Raw genomic sequence first — 22,820 nt, 5'->3', positions numbered from 1 at the left:
GCGCTCCGCGATTACGTGACGGGGCGCCGAAGGACGGGATGAGTGACAGCGAGAATCAAATCAGTCAAAGGCAGTGATTGACCAGATCAAAGGCAGGGACATGACCTTTGACATAAATATGTGTCAAAGGTCATGAAGGGGTTAACTTAGAAGAGCTTAAAAGGGTATTTTCCAATACGTTTTTAAAACCAGATACACCTTGAAATTTTACTCTGCCGCTTTCATGCTTTGTTTTATGAATTTTTTCTTCAAATATTGTATTGACTTCTTACTTGCAGAAAGGATAAACAAAAATATGCAAACACTTCAAAGACATTGTCACGAAAGAGTGTGAGCAAGAAGTAGCTTCCTTCCTCCCCATGTAACATGAGTGGTAAGTACATTGAAGAAGCTGAATTATTTATTGCTTAGTCATGTGTTTATTTGCTTAACTTGCCTCATGTTGAGTGAGATGGTATGTTAACACAATGTTTAAAGGGAGCCTGTCATGTAAAGAAAACAACAACCTATTAATCTGCAGGTGAATAGAGTTCTGAAGCTGCCCAGCGCCTGAACTGAGAGCCCCACTGCATTTAACACGCGACAGTAAGGGGGCATAGCATTCCTTGCTCCCATCTGGGTACCCCTATGCCTGTTATTACGATACTCCCGTGAATGCCAGTGTTTAGCTGGCTTTCATATAAGATTGTGATCGTGAAATGCTATGTATATCAGTGATCAGATGATCGCAGCTTCAGATTCCCTAAGGGAACTTACAAATACACTAAAAAGTGAGGGACAAAAATGTTTTTATGAATTAAAAAAAAGTTAAATTGCCCCCCTTTTACCCCATTAAAAATGAAATAATTTAAAAAAAAATGCACATTTGATATTGCCATGTTCAGAAAATTCTGTTCTATCAAAATAAATGGAGTAACAAGTAAAAATAATTGAAATGCCAGAATTACATTTTTTGTCCTCCACAGCATTGCTCTAAAATGCAATAAAAGGCAGTCAACACGTCATATCTGTTCCAAAATGGTATCTGTAAAAACATCAGCTCAGGTTGGAAAAATATGCCCCTACACAGCCCCATATCCGAAACTTTAAAGTGTTCCAGGTCTCGAAAAATAGCGACAAAAGCAACTTTCTCCTTCGCCTCATTGGGGGACACAGACCATGGGTGTTATGCTGTGGCCAATAGGAGGCTGACACTAAGTTGAGACAAAAAAAAAGTTAGCTCCTCCTAAGCAGCATACACCTTCCTGCTGGCCCCAAGTGAACCAGTTCTTGCTTAGTGTTTGTAGGAGGTACACTGGTCTGGTCTTCAAACCATTTGTTATTTAAAATTTTTTGAATTTTACTTTTTGAATTTTTTTAATCCGGATGATGGGGCAACGGAGCCTTTCAAGGTTCCGATATCCCCAAACCAAGAACAGGCGAGCATGTGTGAGTGTCGCCTCCACGTATCCACTCCTGCGATGTGGGATGCCATGCCTGAGCTGATTCATGGGCGACGGGTCTCTTAAAGGGCACCGATCTCCCCGCACCGACTTACGGACGAGCACATGGAGTGTCACCTTCATGTATCCTCTTCCGCAGCCAGGCCTATGCCGGACAACCTGCCCTGCCCATCCTTAGGGATTGAACCCATGGGATGCTCAGAGGCCTCTACATGGCGTCCGTGCAGCCCCCACTGCTTCACCACTTTTAAAAGCTGATGATGCAAGGAGTCAGACGGTCCCTCTCCACTTCCCTTCTAAGGGATGCTGAATTGAGGCATTCACTTACCCCGTACCGTTCTGAAGATTACCCATGGCCCCTGAAGCGACCGGATAAGTGTCCGAACAGTCCGAGGGTCGCCCGGGGAACGCGCTCCTCTGCGCTGAAGTCCCATCGCGGCGGCTCCTTCCCGGGACGCACACCGCAGTGAGTGCCAGGCCATCGGTCATTCTAGGCAGAGCGTGACTGCTCTCGTGAAGCCACGCAGCACAAGTTCTGCCACAGCCGGACATAGCCCTGTGAAATCCTAGTGGAGCGAACACTTAGGATACACAGAGGCCCCCCAATGGCTTCCTCGCTGCTCCCTCTGCACCTCCACTAATGGAACAGTGGTGCTGCAGGCAACAGGACGGTCCCTCTCCACCTCCCCTTCAGAGGGTATGGTGGATTGAGGGTTACTGCACCGTCCCTGTCGCAGCACTGGCCTGTAGGCAGAGGCTCTGCTCTCACCCCCCCTGGCGTGACGGTTAGGGGGGCTTCTGGGTTACGGGCCTGGTTGTTCTTTTAGGCCGGGCACTCCTAATCTAGCCCCCGGCTTCGGCCCTTGCTGGGCCGCAGGTGGTTTCTCCGCCCACCAGCCGCTCGTCACGTCGGAGGTCCCGCCCACCTCCCTGACGTTTCTTGCAGGTAGGGCATGGCAGAGCGGGAGTGTCAGCTCCTCCCCCGGCGTGCGCCGGGAAGTGCTTGGCCCGCGGATTTCTTCCCTGGAGCCGTGCCAGTCAATAATCTAGGCCCAGGCTTCGGCCTACTTCAAAGGAGCCACCTCTCCCGGAGTGACGCGACGGTGGTTCTCACGGGCACACCACCTCCCCACTGAGGTCCCATCGCTGAGGCTCCATGCCAGGTCGCGCACCGCGGTGAGTGTCAGACGCCCCCTCCTGGCTGCCGGGAGGAGGGGGATCTAATCCCGGCGACCATGTTCCTTGCCGGGCTGCATTCCATGCATTGACGTGTTGGCTGTGGGACCATGCCCCTCAAGGAGTTATGGTCCATCAGCAGAGGACGGTCGCTCTCAACCTCCACCGGAGTGCGCCGCCGGTCGCTCCGTCCTGCAGGTGGCAGCTGCTAAGCAGCGTGAGGCTGGAGTGCCACCGTCCTGCCCTTATATGATTTAAAGGGTCATACAACACTGAGGGCAATGATGGCGCCTACTCAGCGCTAACAAGAGTGCTATTTTCCTGGGGAGGACCAAAGTCTACAGGGTGAAATCTGGAAGATACTGTGTGTGGATGCATATTTGTATGTATATAGATATATGTGTGTGTTCTTTTACCCTCATTCCAGAGGATTAGGATGTTTTCTCCTTCGTCTCATTGGGGGACACAGAGACTGTGGGTGTGTGCTTCTGCCGTCTGGAGGCCGACACTAAGTGTACAAAAAAAAGAGTTAGCTCCTCCTCCGCCGCATACACCCTCGCCCCTAGGCCGGGCGTAACTCAGTTTTTGCTTAGTGTCTGATGGAGGCACACGCAGTCTGGAATTCCAGACTAGATTTTTTTTTTTTTTTTTCCTCCCTTTTTTCTATGAAGATAAGATAGGGGCGACGGTTCCTATAGAGAGGATCCGATCTCCCCAAATCACCAACGGGCGACCACGTGTGAGTAACCCTCCACGTGTCCTCTCCCGCACCGAGGGACACATCTGGGACTTTTTTCCAGACATCTATTTTTTTTTTAACGAAAGAGGGGCAACGCGTCCTGATTAGAGGACTCGGTTTCCCCACAACTTCATCAGGAGCACGTGTGAGCAGAACCAGGGGTCAGACTCCGCGTTGCTACTCTCCTACAACAGCAGTGTATGGAGGACCCGTCCACCCCTTGGTAGTGAGTCCAGGGGGTTGAATCGGAGGCCCAGGTGAGAGCGTACAGGGGGAAGAGGCCGCGGGTAAGACCGACAGAGCCCCCCCCCCCCCCCCTCCCCCCCCCGCGCCTGCACGGCGGATGGCCCTGCTCACCTGTTTGGTATATGGGGGATCCGCTCCTGGAGCGCACCGCAAGTTGGCGCTGGTGGGTAGCGGTAGCCAGGGCGTTGCACCCGGGCTCCGCACGCCGCGTGTATCGCGGCCGGAAGCCCGCCGGCGGCCGCGGCCCCACTGCAGAGCGCGAGTATCGCGCGCCGACTTCCGGTGGTAGCCGGAAGTCCCGCCCGCTGACTTCCGGTGGTAGCCGGAAGTCCCGCCCGCTGACGCGGCGGTGACAGCGGCGATGGTGGAGACGCGCGATATAGGGCAGGAGGTCAGAGGCGCAGATCCCGGAGAGACTTCCGCCCTAACACATTGCATCCACGCAAGGACAGCCCGGTGGGTGAGTGTAACTCCGTTTGGAGAACCACGCTGCTTGTCAGGGAAGAGGTTACCCTCCTCCTCCTTCTACTCTGCCTTCAGCCTGTGCAAGTATGTCTGCAAAGGGGAAGCTCTGTACAGGAAAAGCTCACTCTTTCCTTTACGCGGTTTGCGTGTCCTGTGGGGTCAGGCTGCCAAAGGCACAGGCGGGTAAATATTGTGAAGCCTGTGAGTCGGAGCGCGCCCAGGAGCCCCCCACTGTTTCTGAACCAAGGGGTCAGGACCCCCCGGAATGGGCGGTGTCCTTATCGCAGTCTATGCTGTCCCTTACGAGGGCAATTGAATCCCTTCAGGGCCCAGGCGGGAGCAGGGAGGGGGGTCTGCCAGCGGAAGAGAGCTCGTCCTCGTCTCAGGACCCTCCAACCATTAGAGGTCGCTCCAGTACCAGGCAAGCTCATATAAAGAGGGTTCGTTCCCCGTCGGCCGGACCCTCCGGGGCTTCGGCGGCGGGTATTAGGGCATCCCGTTCCCCGTCACTGAGCTCTGGGAGCGATCAGGATGAAGGAGAAGAGGAAGGAGCCTGGAATCTAGAAAGTCTGGGGTTCCAGGATTCGGTGGACAGTCTCATTGAGGCAGTCAACCAGACATTAGAGATCGAGGACGATGTGCCCACAGCCTCAGGTCACAAGGTCTCTTTTAAGAAATCCAGGCGACCACATAGAAGATTTGCCACGCATCCGGAGTTTGAGGAGCTAGTCCAGAAACATAGAGATCACCCGGATAAGCGCTTTGCAATGCAAAAAGCGCTACAGGCAAAGTATCCGTTTCCTCCTGAGCTCCATAAGGCTTGGGTAGAGTCGCCAGTAGTGGACCCTCCCGTGTCACGTTTAGCATCTAGGTCGCTATTGTCAATACCCAGTGTTTCCTCTATTAAGGACCCAACTGATCGCCTCATGGACGGGCTTGCCCGCTCGGTATATGAGGCAACAGGGTCGGCTCTGGCCCCCTCCTTTGCGGCGACTTGGGTGGCTAAAGCCATGGTTTCGTGGGGGGAAGCTCTGTATAAGGCCCTCCAGGACAGGGATCTGCCCGCGGAGGTCTTAGAGGTGGCAAATCAGATGTCAGGGGCAAGTGATTATCTTGTCAGCGCCTCACTGGACGCGGCCGAGTGTTCGGCGGTGGCAGCGGCGAATGCGATCGCCATTAGGCGTGCATTATGGCTGAGGCTATGGAAAGCGGATTCTATCTCTAAAAAATCCTTGACCTCATTGCCTTTTCAGGGCAATCGATTGTTCGGTGAGAAGCTGGATAGGCTTATCTCAGAAGCCACTGGGGGGAAGAGTAGTTTCCTTCCGCAGCAGAGAAGTTGCCCGGCATTCAGGCAAACGCAAAGGCGTTTTCGACCCTTTCGTAGCCCCTGGGGGGGGGACTCCGGCCAGGACATACTCCTCCGCAAACGATGGCCAGAGTAGGGAAAAACAAGTCTCTTACAGGGCCAATCCGCTGGGTAGAGGCCGAGGCCATTTACCCAGAGCGAAGGGGGCCAAGCCCCAAAAGCCTCCAGCTAAATGACTGGAGGCGCTCCGTACCTACGGACGACAGGGTGGGCGGACGCCTACTAAGGTTCAGCCACGTTTGGGTCGCAGTGACACGCGACACTTGGGTGGCAGAACTTGTATCGTCCGGGTACAAGATAGAGTTTGTCGGACGGCCACCACAGCGATTCTTCCGTTCACGACTTTCCAAGACAGATTCGCAGGCGGAGAGTTTGTTACAGGCTGTAACGACGCTAGAGCACAAAGGAGTTATCGCCCCAGTGCCGCAGGGCGAAGAGTCGCAGGGGTTTTACTCCAATCTTTTTTCGGTCCTCAAAAAGGACGGGACTGTGAGGCCGGTTCTGGATCTAAAGATCCTAAACAGATTCATCAGGGTCAGGCGATTCCGGATGGAATCCCTCCGCTCGGTCATTGCAGCCATGGATCCAGGGGAATTCCTGGCCTCAATCGATGTGCAGGATGCATATCTGCATATTCCGATATTCCCCCCACACCAGAGGTTCCTGCGATTTGCGATCGGAGGACGTCACTTCCAATTCGTGGCTCTGCCCTTTGGTCTGGCCACTGCCCCCAGAGTGTGTTGGGAAGAATGGTGGCGGCGATAGAAGCAATCCCGTTTGCCCAGTTCCATCTCCGTCCGCTTCAGCATGCGCTCTTGACAGCATGGGACCGGAGGCTGCTGTCTCTCAGTCATCGGGCAAATTGTCTCCGCTAGTACGGAGTTCACTCCGGTGGTGGACTCGCGACTCGTCTCTGGTCCAGGGGAAGCCTTTTCCCCCGGAACAATGGTTGGTGGTGACGACCGATGCAAGCCTGCAGGGTTGGGGAGCAGTTTTCCAGAGTCACATAGCCCAGGGGCGATGGTCGGTTCAGGAGGTAATTCTCCCGATCAACATTCTGGAGATACGGGCAATACGATTGGCCCTGCGACATTTCCAGTGTTTCCTGAGACACCGGCCGGTGCGCATCCAGACGGACAATGCTACAGCAGTAGCATATGTCAACCATCAGGGGGGCACACGCAGCCAGGCAGCCATGCGCGAGGTCGGACTGGTACTACGTTGGGCGGAGAAGAACCGCGTGGTAATTTCAGCGGTGCACATTCCAGGAGTCGAAAACTGGGCGGCAGATTTTCTCAGCCGACAGGGGGTTGCGGCAGGGGAATGGTCCCTGCACCCCGAGATCTTTCAGCAGATCTGCCAACGGTGGGGGACACCAGACGTGGACCTTATGGCATCCAGAGAGAATGCCAAGGTACTAAGGTTTGTCGCTCGATCCCTCGATCCGCAGGCAATCGCAGCAGACGCACTGGTGCTCCCGTGGGGCCAGTTTCGTCTCCCGTACTTGTTCCCCCCGCTGCCGCTGCTTCCAAGAGTTATCAGGAAGATAAGGAGAGAGAAGGTTCCAGCAATTCTGCTGGCCCCAGACTGGCCCCGGCGGGCCTGGTACGCAGATCTGGTCCAACTAGTGGTGGACGTACCCTGGCGTCTTCCAGATCGGCCGGACTTACTGTCCCAAGGGCCGATCTGCCATCCGAACTTAGGGGCCCTGTGTTTGACGGCGTGGCCATTGAATCTTGGCTGTTAACACAGGCAGGATTCAGACGCGATGTGGCGGCCACGATGGTGAGTGCCCGAAAACCTTCCTCGGCGAGGGTGTATCATCGGACTTGGGAAGTATTCTTCCGTTGGTGTAGGGATCGTGAAGTGGCTCCTCTGGTTTTTTCGATCCCCAACGTACTGGCTTTTCTACAAGCAGGGCTGGACGCAGGGTTGGCCCCGAGTTCCCTCAGAACGCAAATCTCGGCCCTGTCGGTACTTTTCCAACGAAAAGTCGCTTCCGTCTGGCAGGTTAGGACGTTTATGCAGGGGGTCGCACATTTAGTACCCCCCTATAAGGCGCCGACGGAATCATGGGACCTGAATTTGGTGCTCAGAGCCCTTCAGGAGGCCCCTTTCGAACCATTGCAAGAGGTCTCCTTACCTTACCTGTCCAGAAAGGTCGTTTTTCTAGTAGCCATAACGTCTATTAGGCGGGTTTCGGAATTGGCGGCCTTATCTTGTAAACCACCGTTCCTAACTTTTTATAAGGATAAGGTAGTTTTAAGGCCAGCTCCTCCCTTCTTGCCGAAGGTTGTGTCTGCTTTTCATATCAACGAAGACATCGTCTTACCCTCGTTTTGCCCGGCACCGGTGCACAGGGTAGAGAAGGCTTTGCACACTCTGGATCTGGTAAGAGCTCTTAGGAGGTATGTGGCGAGGACGGCGCCATTCCGCCAGACAGACTCTCTATTCGTGGTTCCAGAGGGACGGCGGAAGGGGCTCGCTGCGTCCAAAGCGACTTTGGCCAGATGGGTTCGCCTGACGGTTCAAGAAGCTTATCAAATCAGTGGCACGCCAGTTCCGGCAGGGATCAAGGCTCACTCGGCACGGGCAGTGGGTGCCTCATGGGCACTACGACACCAGGCTTCAGCGGAGCAGGTATGCAAAGCAGCTACCTGGTCCAGCTTACATACGTTTGCCAAGCATTATAACGTACATACCCAGGCATCCTCGGATGCAAGCCTGGGAAGAAAGATCCTCCAGGCAGCAGTTGCGCACCTCTAATCAGGGGCGCAAATTAGCATGGATTGGGTGAGTTAAGATCCCGCCCAGAGGACTGCTTTAGGACGTCCCACAGTCTCTGTGTCCCCCAATGAGACGAAGGAGAAACATGGATTTTTGTGAGTACTCACCGTAAAATCCTTTTCTCCGAGACGCTCATTGGGGGACACAGCACCCACCCTATCAGCCAGTTGGCTTTTACTTATTTTGAGTTTTACAAATCCTTGTACAAGGTTTAGGGTGGTCCCCTTTTTCAGACATATAGTTTCTTGCCTGAGTTTAAGGCGCGTTCTCCTACTGCTTATGCACTAAACTGAGTTACGCCCGGCCTAGGGGCGAGGGTGTATGCGGCGGAGGAGGAGCTAACTCTTTTTTTGTACACTTAGTGTCGGCCTCCAGACGGCAGAAGCACACACCCACAGTCTCTGTGTCCCCCAATGAGCGTCTCGGAGAAAAGGATTTTACGGTGAGTACTCACAAAAATCCATGTTTTTCGGCAGTATGTATTCTGGAGTTATATTTGCCCTTGCATGCCTGAGGGGTTAATTAGTGGAGATCCATAGGCCATCTCACCACGCTAGTGTTAGACTCCGTCAACACTGGGCCCGGCTTATGACCCCCCCCCTCCGGACGGGCTTCTCCTCTGGCACAGGTTATCCTCGATCCCTCTGTGCATCAGAGCGTTCACAGGATCACAGCAGCTGTCGATTGGCAGACGCAGGCATTTCAAATGCGCAGACATCTAGAGAAAGGGCTCACAATACGCTGTTCGACCAACTACGGCTTAAGTGTCTGAATTCTCTATGTCTCGATTCCCCTTCACCACAGGTTTACAGAGTACAGGACTATGTGTATCAACTTAATGTTTTGCTTTGATTTTGGATTCTCTAGAGATTAAAAAAAAAAAAAAGAAGGAAAGAACTGGAAGATTTGTCTTTTTAATGGAACTCAGTTTTCTGAGGGTTAATGCCTGGTCTGTTCCGAATCGTACCGTTCGTCCGGTGAACTATACCCCATAATACAGCGTTTACCAGACTCGCGGCATAGTTGACCAGCTAAGGGAGCGATGGGATAACCAAATCAGAAGTCTCCGGAAGGGAGAAATCCGCCTTACTTTCCACTGGTTAGCGGAAACATAGGGTTGAATCCCTGGGCCATCCAGGCCAGGTGGATAGTCAATTAAAGCCTCGAAACCAGCTCTCTTCTCTTTTTAGCTGGACGCCCTTTTCACATGCGGCCGGCTGCACAACAGCGGCAAATGCCATCACACTCAACAAGGCATTATGGCATAGAATGGAGGGAGGGCGGCACCCACAGAAGGAACTCCAGGCCATAGAAGGAAGGACATATGTCTTCCCCAGCAGGGCTTAGAGCATCCTCCCCATTGCCTTCGACAGCAAATCTGAGATTGGTCCTCTCGCATATATCCGGCGCTCCAATCGGCAAGGGATCCCAGTCTTCCCATGGGTCCAGCTAGCAATGTAAGGGTCCTCCCCAAAGTGTCTGGACCTGAGAGAGATAGGTCCCTAACGGTTTTCCACTCAGTGATTTCCGGCATAAGCCACCGACACACCGCAATACAGATGGCCGCCTATTTCTGGTTCGTTAGGTCTCCTTTTTTTGTATGCTGTTCGTATCAAACGAGCCCAAAGCCTGGGTCTTCTAGATACAAAGATTCCTTTTTTCTTATTGTCCCTCTACAAAATGTTTTTTTCCTTCATGTCTTCCAAGGAACTAAGAACCAGACACCTAGCATTAGCCTGGGCAAGACGCTGGGACTGACTTCTCTGCTGAGCAGGAATCTCTGCGACCGCAGAAGATTGGAAGATGGCAGAAGACGTGGCTTGAGATTCCCCCTGTGCAGTGGGGGGAAACTCGACGCCTAACAAGATGGAAGCGCTGACTCATGCACAGACATGCCCCATTCGTGCGGTGTACTCCCCCGTGGCGTTGCGGGCCTGGACCCTTTGTCACAGCGGTGGAACAAGGGCTTCTTTTTCCGAGACATAGATGTACGACATCAGGACGGAACCATAATTCGATGCTACAGAATGTAGCGATCGCCTACTCCTATTCAGTCTGTCCATGCTTCCCAGAAGGGATGGATCTGTAGGACCCTCGCTGGATCTTGGCCGTGGTACACCTTCCACGAATGGAGTCCCTCCATTCGATTCTTAGCTTGGTCGTTATCAGCATCTTCAGTTCACACTCTTTGCCACTCATCTCCTTTGTCCTTCCGGATTGTCGTGAGGTCCGGGGTGGGGAGAAATTACAGTAACAATTGAAGTGATCCTCTTCAATTAATTGTATTCTCTCCTCGGCGGCGGTGCCGCTCCCCCCCCGCACGTCGGATAACCTCACAGACTGTGGACATTGAGGTTCTCCCTCTATACCAGGGAAAAAGATTTCTCTTCTGATCTAATCACCAGTGGTGGCTGTTGATACCAGCCTCCTTGGGTGGAGAGCAGTCTTTTTGTATATCCTTGTATCCCAAGTGATCCAGGTTATCGGCACCAGCTCCAGTATCTACTTGTGTATCACTCCATTTGAACCAATAACATCGCCACGTTTGTTGGCATGCACCACGGAGTACATTTTTCACAGGACTGCCTTCGTTAGGAGAATACGAATTGGGATCTGATGGCTTCAAGACTGAAGGCTAGGGTACTCAGCAGTCTGAGCCCGGTCTTGATATCCGAAACACCTTAGGTTTCCAGTCTCCCTAGGCATTCAGGATTGGTCCCGCCGGACGTGGTATTCAGAGTTACTACAGATCATAAAAACAGCCCACAGGTGACTGGTGCATCGTCCAGACATGCTCTCCTAACGTCCAATGGATCACCAGATCGCACGATCTGGTGTTTAACGAGCTGGCTTTCAAAGCCGGGGCTCTAATCTACTCTCCCTCAGGGGTCTCCACTATGGTTGGTGCCCAGAGGCCGACATCAGGGTGCATCTTTTACCTCTCCTGAACGCCTTCTGTCGCATGGGTTAGGACCACGGTCGTTCTCTTCGTGTCTTCACCGCTCCAGTTCTTTTAAGAGTTTTCTCCAGACTGACTTGGTCTCAGGTTCGTGACGCTAACCTCCCTCAAGGGCCTTATCTTGGCTCTACCTGTCTCTGTTTAAGCGCAGGATTGCTTCCAAGACGTAATTCATTACTTTCATTCTCGGGATGTCTCACGGGTACCCCCTACAAAAGTCCGTTGGAAGCCTGGAACGTTAATTCGGTCCTGGGTGCGCTTTAAGAGACGCCTTTCAAACCATTCCAGGATGTCTCGCTGGCAGTTCTGTCTTGGGAAGTCGCAATCCTTGTCGCAGTGTCACTTATTATGCGAAGCTTGGAGCTGACAGCCAAGTCCTGTTTAGCACCATTTAGTTTATCTCTCTCTGCTTTCCAACCTGGATACGATTGTCCTCAGATCATTTCCGCCCCCTTTTTTCCAGCGTTGGCTGACCCTTTTATTTTAACAATGATTTTGTCTTGCCCTCTTTGCGCCCAACACTGGTACTTCAGATGAAGGTAGTTAAGCACGCCCTGCATGCAATGATGGCTTTCAGGACGTATATCCTGAGGACGGCACTCTCTTGTAAGCCACTTCAGAGTCACAATAGCCAGAGAAATTAATTTGGCTATTCAGGAGTTCTCTCTCACCCATGACAGCACCACGGAGAGAGGGGATCCGCCCTTCAGGGACAGGAACCTACAGATAAAAAGGGCGGTACCTCTTCTCCGCCTTCAGTTGGGTTCCTGTCCCTGACGGGGGGACCCACAGTACGGCGTACCTGTGTATCAAAGGAAGAGTCCAGATCCGGGGCCGGCCTGTCCGATATTCGGCAGCGGGGAGGCCCCTGTCGCGGCAGGTACGGTGCCCGAAGCCGCCACCGCTGGGGCCGATGCGGGCTGCCGGGTGAGCGGAGGGAGACGCCGGAGTCGCCGCTCCGGAAAGGAGATCGGGGCTCGTGGGGACCCGGTGGAAGCACGGGCAGCACCATGGTACAGAGAGTACCAAGTTGGCCGCTGCCCCGGAAGTAGAGGAGCGGCTTCCGGGTCCCTGAATCAGGCGCATGCGCAGGAGCGCGCTCCCCGACCAGCAGGATGGGAGCGGTGACGTCACGCGGGCGGCAACTTTAAAAATGGTGGGTACAGAAACTCCTGGCTGGAAGCGATCCTAATAATGGAGGATAGCGACCAGCAACAGGAGCAGCATGCCAGGCAGCAGCTCAAGCAGCAGCAGCACCACCAACTCCACCACCGACAAAAGGAACAAAACAGAGAGGGCCATTCCAGCAGTCACCACGCGGCGTAGGACGTCAGCGGCAAGGAGCAAAACGCCACCAGGAGATCAGCCTATACAGGACCTGACTCCATCTCCCGAACCAGTACCTGCAGCCGCGCACCTTTTGGGGGTAAGTGATCTTCGTGAATGTTCACCCTTGAAATACAATTCCTCTCCCTTATTAAGGAAAGAAGAAGGCAAAAAAGAACAGAGAATGCCCCACTTGCACTAGACCCCTACCTGTATCATGGGAGAAAAAACTATGTGAGTCTTGCACAAAAGAAATTCTTTGTCAGGAGACTCCGGATTTTGCATGCGACCTAAGGGCCGCAATTAAATCAGAGGTTCAGAGTGCCCTCGTATCCCTTAAGCATAGGGATAAAACGAGGAAGAAAGACACGATAGAAACCTCCCAGTCAGACTCTTCCACGTCGGGAGAAATCACGTCTAAAACCTCGGAATCCGGCTCCACATCCTCAGACGAGGAAACAGGAGGGCGTCACTGTTTTCCCCTAGAAGAGGTAGACAGATTGGTAAAAGCTGTAAGGTCTACCATGGGGGTATTGGACCCTAGGCTGGATAAAACAGTCCAGGACATAATGTATGGCGGACTAGGCCAGAAAAAACGGAGAGTATTTCCGCTTAATGAAATTGTCAAGAGCCTAATCAAAAAAGAATGGGACAAGCCAGACAGGAAAAATACTACAGTCCCTTCCCTTAAAAGAAAATATCCCTTTGAGGAGGAGGCATCTATGTCTTGGGATAAAGCCCTGAAACTCGATGTAGCAGTCGCTAAGGTCTCAAAGAAATTCGCTCTTCCCTTTGAGGACATGGGCACCCTCAGGGACCCCCTAGATAAAAAGGCGGATACCTTTCTAAAGGGGGCATGGGAGTCGGCAGGCGGTAACCTCAGGCCAGCAATAGCGGCGACATGTACCTCAAGAGCCCTAATGGTATGGGTGGACCAACTTGAGAAACAGCTGAGGGAAGGGACACCAAGAGATAAGATCTTAGATTCTATCCCAGTAATAAGGGGAGCGGCTGCATTCCTAGCGGACTCATCGGCCGATTCAGTCAGGCTATCGTCCAAAACAGCAGCACTTTCAAACGCGGCCCGAAGGACGCTATGGCTTAAAAGTTGGCCAGGGGACCTACAGACCAAAATGAAATTATGTTCAATCCCCTGTGAAGGGAAATTCCTTTTTGGGGAGACGTTAGATGACATCCTCCAGAAAGCAGGAGACAAGAAGAAAGGATTCCCAAATTTAGGGCCAGCAGCATTTAAGAGGCCCTTTCGAAACAGGAGGTTTTTTCAGAGGAGACCACCGAGGGAACAAAAGTGGGATGACAAAAGAAGAGATAGAGGGTTCTTCTTTAATAACTCTCCCCGAGACAAAAAGCCCTCCAAGTGACAGTACGCCCAGGGTGGACGGGAAGGTTAACCCTTTTTCTTCCAGCCTGGAGGAGAATTTCAAACAACCCATGGATAGTAAACCTAACCCAGGAGGGCCTAAGAATAGACTTTCTCTCTCTTCCACCTCAAAAGTATGTAACAACGCCGCTGAGATCCAGTACGCGAGAACAGGAAGCGCTAGAAAGCGAGTTCCTAGTCATAGTAAAAAAAAGGAGTCCTCCAGGAGGTTCCCCTGCAGGATATGGGCAGAGGGTTCTACTCCCCTCTTTTTCTAGTAACCAAACCGGACGGCACCTTTCGAACGAATATAAATCTGAAAAAGCTAAACGAATACGTCAGGAATCAGAGCTTCAAAATGGAGTCGATCAGGTCCACCACCAAAGTCCTGTTCCCAAACTGCTACATGACGGTGTTAGATCTCAGCGACGCCTATTATCTCGTCCCTATCCACAAAGACTCCAGAAAATATCTCAGGTTAGCCGTCTCAATAAGGGCAAGGTGAAAGAATTCCAGTACAGAGCCCTGCCGTTCAGAATATCGATAGCCCTGCGGGTATTCACTAAAATAATAGCAGAAATGATGGCTCATATAAGGGAACAAGAAATAATAATAATCCCGTATCTAGACGATTTCCTAATAGCAGGCAGCTCGGCTCAAAAATGCAGAGAACAGGGGGACAGGGTGATGGACACTCTACAAGGCCTAGGCTGGCTTCTAAATCTAAAAAAATCAAGATTGAAGCCCAGCAGGGTACAAGAATTCTTGGGCCTAACACTAGACTCAAACATTCAGGAATGTCGCCTCCCAGACCACAAAAAGGAGAAAATCGCTCAAATTACAGCGAGAGCAATCCAAAATCCCTCTATGACACTAAGGAAGGCTATGTCACTGCTGGGTTCCCTATCCGCCTGCCTGCCAGCAGTTCAGTGGGCTCAGTTACACACGAGAGATCTCCAGTGGGACGTATTAGCCAACCAGGCAGCAATAGGGGGACACCTAGAGGGTCGTATTACCCTAAATTTAAGAACTATTCATTCCCTAGCTTGGTGGGGAAACCAGGAAAATCTGTCCAAAGGGATCCCCTGGGTAACAAAGATAACACACATAGTGACAACGGATGCCAGTCCCACGGGATGGGGAGCACACATGAACAACGAGGTGACTCAGAACATATGGGGAGATCAAGAACTAAAAGCCTCCTCAAATCAAAAAGAGCTTCTAGCAGTAGGCTATGCACTGACACACTTCCTACCCCTGCTCCAGAATGACCATGTCCGCATTCTTTCGGACAATCGAGTCACAGTGGCCTATATAAATCATCAGGGGGGAACCAGGTCCCAAGCCCTAATGGACACATCCGCCAAAATCCTCAAACTGGCAGAGGCAAACCTGCTTTCTCTGACAGCCCTACACATCCGAGGTACAGAGAATCAAAGGGCAGACTTTCTGAGCCGCACCCAATTACGACAGGGGGAATCGGTACTAAAGTGGTCCATTTTTCGGCAGATTGTAAAAATGTGGGGAACCCCAGACATAGATCTGTTTGCCGATTTCAAAAACAGAAAAGTAGACACCTTCTGCTCCCTAGATCCCAGGGGGAATCCTCTAACTCTGGACGCGTTTATGCTCCCATGGACACAGAGTCTAACATATGCCTTTCCCCCAATCATGCTCATTCCAGCGGTCCTAAGGAAAGTCAGGGAGGACGGGGCAAGAATGATACTGATAGCCCCCTTCTGGCCCAAAAGAACCTGGTTTTCCTGGCTATGAATGCTCTCAGTAACCGACCCATGGATCCTACCGGATCTCCCGGACCTGCTATCGCAGGGCCCAGTGTTACATCCTCAGGCACCGAACCTCCATTTAACAGCATGGAATTTGAGAGGGCACTGATGAGGGACAGGGTTTTTCAGAGAACCTGATAACTACACTACAAAAAAGTAGGAAACCGGTTACGATGAGAGCTTACGGCAGAACATGGAAAAAATTCCTATCCACTTCTAGGGCAAAGGTTCAGGACGGGGTTCAGATTGATAAGATCCTAGAATTTCTACAAGAGGGCCTAGAACAGGGTCTGGCGGTCAACACATTAAAAGTACAAATAGCGGCGTTAGGCGCCCTCTATAACCATGATGTGGCAGGTGACCCCTAGGTAGCACGGTTTATTAAGGCCGCAACCAGATCTAGGCCAATAGCTAGTCAAAGGTTACCGTCATGGGACCTCAATCTTGTACTTTCAACACGGACAGGCCCTCCGTTCAAACCAATTTACTCGGCACCCCTAAAAATCCTATCACTTAAAACGGTGCTTCTGGTGGCACTAACATCAGCTTGAAGAGTGAGCGATATTCAAGCCTTATCAGCAGGGCCACCTTTTACAAAAATTCTAGAGGATAGAGTCATCCTAAAACCTGACCCGACCTATCTTCCTAAAGTATCATCACATTTCCACAGGTCCCAAGAGGTAGTCCTTCTGCCCAAATCCAAAAAATAAGGGGGAAGAAAAGTTCCACACTTTAGATGTTAAAAGGTGCCTAGTACAGTACTTAGAGGCCACCAAAAAATGTAGGAAGGAAGGCTCTCTCTTTGTATGTTTCCAGGGTCCTCGGAAGGGGCTCAAGGCATCCAAGAGTACCCTGGCAAGGTGGATAAGGGATGCGATTGCCCTGGTATACTCATCCAGTGGAAATACCATCCCGGAGGGGCTGAGAGCTCATTCCACAAGGGCAATGGCGACCTCATGGGCTGAAAGACCTGAGGTATCAATAGAACAAATCTGTAAGGCGGCCACCTGGTCATCACCTTTGACCTTTTTCAGGCACTGTAGATTAGATCTAGCCTCTATGTCTGACCTGACCTTCGGGAGAAGGGTCCTTCAGGCGGTGGTCCCTACCTAAGCTACCAATCTCTGTAATTCTCTCCGTGGTGCTGTCATGGGTGAGAGAGAATAGCTTAGTTACTCACCGATAACGGTGTTTCTCGGAACCCATGACAGCACCCGCTTATTCCCCTCCCCTTCACGACTATGGTGAGCACGTTTTACTGTTAGTAGAGTGTTTCCGTTTAGGCACGGTGCTTTTGATAAATAAGCAGTATTATATTATAGTGTATATATTTCTGTTGTCTAACTAACCTGGAGACCCTCTGATGCTCTGTAACCAACTGAAGGCGGAGGAGAGGTACCGCCCTTTTTATCTGTAGGTTCCTGTCCCTGAAGGGCGGATCCCCTCTCTCCGTGGTGATGTCATGGGTTCCGAGAAACACTGTTATCGGTGAGTAACTAAGCTATTCTACTTTAGAAGCGGCCCATCCCAGTAGGGATTAGGGTGTATTCTACGTGGTCAATATCCGCCCTCTGGGCCATTCGGTCTCGCATACAGACCGAACAAGTCTGGATTTTGGCTCAGCATTTTCACATTCTTGAAGCACTACTAATACTCAGACAGCACTGTCCTCGGCAGATTATTCTGCAACAGGCGGTAGGGTACCTTTACTCAGCCACTACATGAGGCTTTATCTGTTATATTGTTGCCCACCCATGGACTGCTTTGGGACGTCCCATGGTCTGTGTCCCCCAATGAGGCAAAGGAGAAACAGGGATTTTTGTGATAACTCACCGTAAAATCCTTTTCTCCGAGACGCTCATTGGGGGGACACAGCACCCACCCTGTTAGCCTGACTGCTTCTGCTTCTTGTCTCCCATTCAGTGGGTTATACTCTGATATCAGGTTGGCGATTGTACTCTAATATGATATTAATGATCTCCTACTGCTTTTGCACCGAACTGGTTCACTTGGGGCCAACAGGAAGGTGTATGCTGCGGAGGAGGAGCTATCTTTTTTGTATTAACTTAGTGTGAGCCTCCTATTGGCCACAGCATAACACCCATGGTCTGTGTCCCCCAATGAGCGTCTCGGAGAAAAGGATTTTACGGTGAGTTATCACAAAAATCCCTGTTTTTTCTTAACAAATTTCCAAATTTTTTTTTTTTCATCACCTAAATAAAAACAAAAACCCTGTACATATTTGGTATCTGCGTAATTGTACTAACCTGGAGAATCCTTTTGCCAGGTCAGTTTTGCCAAATGATGAACATGGTAAATAAAAAAAAAAAATAGTGGAATTGCACTTTGTTTGCAATTTCAACACACTTGGAATTTATTCCGGATTTCCAGTGCATCACTTGATCAATTGAATCATTCTGCAAAAAACAAGCCCTCGTATGGCTTTATAGACAAAAAAACAAAAATGTTATGGCTCTCTGAAGAAGGGGACGAAAAAGATGAAAATGAAAAAGAAAAAAGAAAAATAGCCTAGTCATGAAGGGGTTAATAATATGTTAAATGAATAAATAGGTATATGAAATCAATAAGGTCACATAGGTTATCTGCAAATCGGTTAATAACAAAAATCCTTACGTGTTTCTCATTTATTTGTACAACTTATTTATGGAAAGTTTGTTGAAATGACAGTATCTATTTTAGTTTCAGGAGGGTGTAATGTCTTAAGTGTTACCATGCAGTTAACACTGGAGGCTTGCATGGCCTTTGTAGATGAAAGTGGGTCCGAGAGTCGGTTCCTATGGTGGGACTAGGAGTCACCAATGTGACATGGTTTATTAGTGAAATACACCCAATATATGGCATAAGACTTTCAGATTAAAAGGAAAAGGATTAATGCCGTGCTCTGAATCCCCAATGGGCTAGTTCTAAGTATTTCAGAATGTGTCTGTATGACTACTGTTATTTAGTAGCTGTATGATCTTTCTACATTTTATCTTCTCTCATTTATATCTTGTTGTTTTATCCTCAGTGTCCTATCAAACCTCACATCCCATTCTGATGAAAAATAATATCCTAGTACTGGAATCAAGAAGTCAGAAAATATACCAAAAATTTCAGTATAAAAATGATTAATGCATTGCTTTTGTTGCTTTATTAAAGGGGTTATTAACATGTTAATGGAAAAATGCTGTTTAGTTATATATGTCTTAATGTAGTGAAATGTTTGTACTTTTCATTCTGCCATTCACAGACAGTACAGTTTATTTGTTAAGGTTAATAAGCATGCAAAAGTTTCTTTTCTTAGGAAAATTTAAAATAAAATTACAGTTCAGTTGAATGCAGCTAAACCAACTGGAATGGAAACGAGCATTATCGTCATCCACATCCGATTCTATGATGTATATAGCTGTCATGAGTTTTAAACCCCTCTTCATAACTGATATATAAGTCTTGCTGATCTTGCAGGTTCCACCATTGCACGTGCAAGATCAGCAATCTGAGCAGGCTCCTGCTCAAACTTTGAATATTGAGGAGATCACCACTCCCTGCAGTTTAACCTTCTTAATGCCTCGATAAGTAGAGAGAGGGGGCTCCCTCTCTCCTCTCTCAGCCCACCATGAGATTGCTAGGTTGATGGTACCTTTACAATGGATTGATGTGCTTAATTTGAAATTCCATGTCAGACTATCTGTATCATTTTAAAAGGTTTTTTAATATTAAATTGAGCAATTCCTTCCAGTCCAGCATTAGCTGTAGCTGGGATCAGAAAATGCACATTTTAATGTCAGGATAATACAGCCAGTTTGACATTAATTTTCATAGTAAGTACACTGAGAAATCTGTTTGATACATGTAATTTATATTGTTTCAAAATGAATTCTGATTTTGCATTGCCCCCTTTATTAACTTTGACATAACATCATCTAGAAAAATTATTTTTCTGTAGCTGATCTCTTATATATCCCAACCAGTATAACAATTTTCCTTCAGAACTAATATATATATTGTTTCTGCAGTAAATGCTTAGATTGACACAAACCTTTATTATCTGGCAGCTAATCCTGTGGCCAGGACTTGACTCATGCACGTGGTGGGATTATGCATGAGCCCCTAATTTACAGCCAGAATCCAATTCCATCCCATTGGATTAGGATAACATCAGTCTTGTGCAAAATGAGCACCTCCTGCACACTGTTAATCGTCTTCAGGCACCATGCTGCAGAGCAGGGTGATAGTGAGGCTTGTGGGGAAACATACAGTATAACCTGTGTTCAGGCTATTTAATCTCTGCTTCTTCTGAGATTTCCAGTCCAGTGGGCTGTCGGCAGCAGTGATTGATGGTTGTGCACGTGTGCATACAGAGAAAGTTGTAAGTCACTGATTAGGACCACCCACCAAACTGAAAATAAGATTAATGATGAATGATAAGGTGTTATCTGAGCATGCTCGGGTGCTAACTGACTTCGGCGTGCTCGAATAATATGTTTGAGTCCCCGCGCCTGCATGTCTCATGGCTGTTCGACAGCCGCAACACATGCAGGGATTGCCTGTTAGCTGCGGGTCTCTAACATATTATTCCAGCACGCCGAAGACACTCAGTTAGCACCCGAGCATGCTCAGATAACCTTACCCAGTAACACCTTATCCAAACACGTTCGCTCATCACTAGTAGAGGTTAAAAGACCAGTTCTACTGACTCTCTTCCCATAAGCCTATCACTTTTCTCTGTAGCATGCTGCCTCCAGATGGATGACGTTTTCAGTGTGACATTTAATTTAATCATTCAGCTGTAAAGTATCCATTTACATTGTAGAATACTTGTCTTACCACAAGATGGCGCTGTATCCCTTATGACATTTCTAATCAAATGCATGAATTATAGCATTGGAGCCATGCAGTAAACCTGCAGATTGCTTTACATCAAATTGCTGTGGTTTTGTGACAGTTTTTGAACTTTTTTTAAATGCTTACCTTCCATAGGTGAAGCACTTTTAAAACCATGTTTTTCACCTGTATAACCGGAGTTGGTAAAGAATGCTATTTAAAACTGCATAAATTCGTGGTTTAACCATGTGCAAGTTTTCCACACAAACTACTGAATGTATGGGCACGCTGAGGCTACTATCTGGCTAAGAGAATTTGGCGAGTTTTTGATGGGTGTGCATTTTTGCCATGGTTTTTTTTCTGTGCGTTTTTCAAAAAAAGCTGCACTTTACACTACCAGCAAAGTGAATAAAATTTCTGAAGTCTCCTGCTTATTTTTTCCTTGCGGATTTGAACCATTAAAGCGTTTTTTTCAAATCTGCAGCCTGTCAGTTCTTTTTCAGTGTTTTCGCTGTATTTTTCAACCATTCGGCCGAATGAGGAAAAAAAACGCATCAAAAACGCACGTATTTTATGCAATGCTTTTCCTGCCAACATTTGAGTTTTTACCTGCAGTTTTTCCGCCTCTAATGCAAGTCTATAGGGAAATTCCCCACAGAAAACTCAGTGTTTCCTTAAGAGAATATGACATGCTGTGGATTGGAAAAATGCACCACAGGTGAGTTTCCACAGTGGACACGAGATGTCTAAGAATCCCATCCACTTTGCAGGTACCGTAAAACACTGCGTTTTTACTACAGCGAAAGTACGCAGTGTAAACGCAATCAAAGCTCATTGTGGGAATGTAGCCCTTTCTTCATTTAAATTTTAAGAATGTTTTTGCAAGTAAAATTACCATGTGGAGATGAATAGTATAAAAAAAAAATGAGAACCTAACCAGTAAGCTGCAATGACTGAATTACATGGTGATACGCAGATCTCCAGCTCAGAATTCTGAAACATTCATGACTGCATATTGGGAAATGTTTCCTCTTTGCCAATATAGTTTTTCTCCGATCTGTTTCTCCTTAGTAGAATTGCACTAGTACAGAAAACAATGCATATAGGACTTACACTACCATTCTAAAGTTTTATGAGGAACCCCTCCATTGTGTCACTCTATAATTCAAAGTATTCTCAAAACAGAATTACTCTGTATCTGTCGTAGAACAAGTACATTTCCTGAACACAAAATTGGAAAATTATTACTATGTTTACTTTTTAAATAATTTCATTGCTTATGAACTTGTAAATTAACTTGTAAAATACTGTTTACAGCCAATAAAAATGTTTTGTCTCCTGCTTTCAGCCAATGTGTAATTGTCTTTTTGTTTGATCAGAAGTAAAATCACAATGAGATAAAGATGTCACAATAATTACAAATAACACATATGTAGGACTTTTATGATAGAATTAATGTGCATGTTTGGTAAATGACTTAAATATAGATTTTTATTTCACCTTCTTATGGTATAAAGTTGTATCTTAGAATGCCAACATTTTTAAAGGTACAGTGTTTCTCAAAAACAAAACATCAAGCAGAACAAGTTGTAAGAGGAAACAGTGCAGTAGAAATTTTTTTAAAAAAGCCCCTTAGTTTGTGCAGGAGAAATCCATTCCCAGTGATTGAAAGATACATGATTGTGTGTACACAATGTCTTTTTTCAGGTGCTTAACCCCTTAGTTAGTACTAATACATCCGATGTCAGTGTCCCTGCCTTTGATGTGGGCTCTGTTTTGAACAGCTGGCATGTGCCTGCCATAGCTGCGGGTGGAATCGCGATCCACTCGTGGCTATTAACCCCTTAAATGCCGCTGTCAAACCCTGACAGCGGCATTTAAATGGCATTTCCGGCAATCGTGCAGGAAATGCGCACACAATTGACATCACATGATGCGTCACGTAATCTCAGGTCACCGGTCTGTCAGCATGACAACCAGACGTCTCCTTGAGACCTCTATGGTTGTTGATGCCAGGTTGCTATGAGCGACACCCTGTGGTCGGCACTCATAGCAATGCAGTAATTCTGCTACATATAGGTGATCTGAGCACCACCTCTATGTAGCAGAGCCGATCGGGCTATGGCAGCTTTTAGCCTCCCATGGAGGCTATTGAAGCATGCCAAAGGTAAAAAAAAATGTTTTTAAAAATATGAAAAAATAAATAAGTTCAAATCACCTCCCATTCAAAATAAAACAATAATAAAAAAAAAATCATACCTACACATATTTGGTATCGCCGTGTTCAGAATCGCCCGATCTATCAATAAAAAAACGATT

At 48.6% G+C, this 22,820-nt stretch overlaps 1 protein-coding gene across 5 annotated transcripts in view; it reads left to right on the top strand.

Moving 5' to 3' along the window:
• The window catches only part of LOC141092973 (uncharacterized), a 137,320-nt gene extending 115,472 nt beyond the window's left edge, over window positions 1-21,848 (top strand). For all 5 annotated transcript variants that reach the window (XM_073579355.1, XM_073579353.1, XM_073579354.1 and 2 more), the window contains exons 12-13: window positions 279-373; window positions 18,706-21,848. In XM_073579355.1, the coding sequence (XP_073435456.1) occupies window positions 279-345 (67 nt within the window). In that variant the 3' untranslated portion in view covers window positions 346-373; window positions 18,706-21,848. The remainder of the gene's footprint in view (window positions 1-278; window positions 374-18,705) is intronic.
• Window positions 21,849-22,820: the final 972 nt, after the last annotated feature.

Source organism: Dendrobates tinctorius, unplaced genomic scaffold (assembly GCF_039654945.1).
Source record: "Dendrobates tinctorius isolate UK_male_01 unplaced genomic scaffold, ASM3965494v1 ptg000062l, whole genome shotgun sequence".
NCBI lineage: Eukaryota > Metazoa > Chordata > Amphibia > Anura > Dendrobatidae > Dendrobates > Dendrobates tinctorius.
This window is presented reverse-complemented; position numbering and strand designations above follow the sequence as displayed.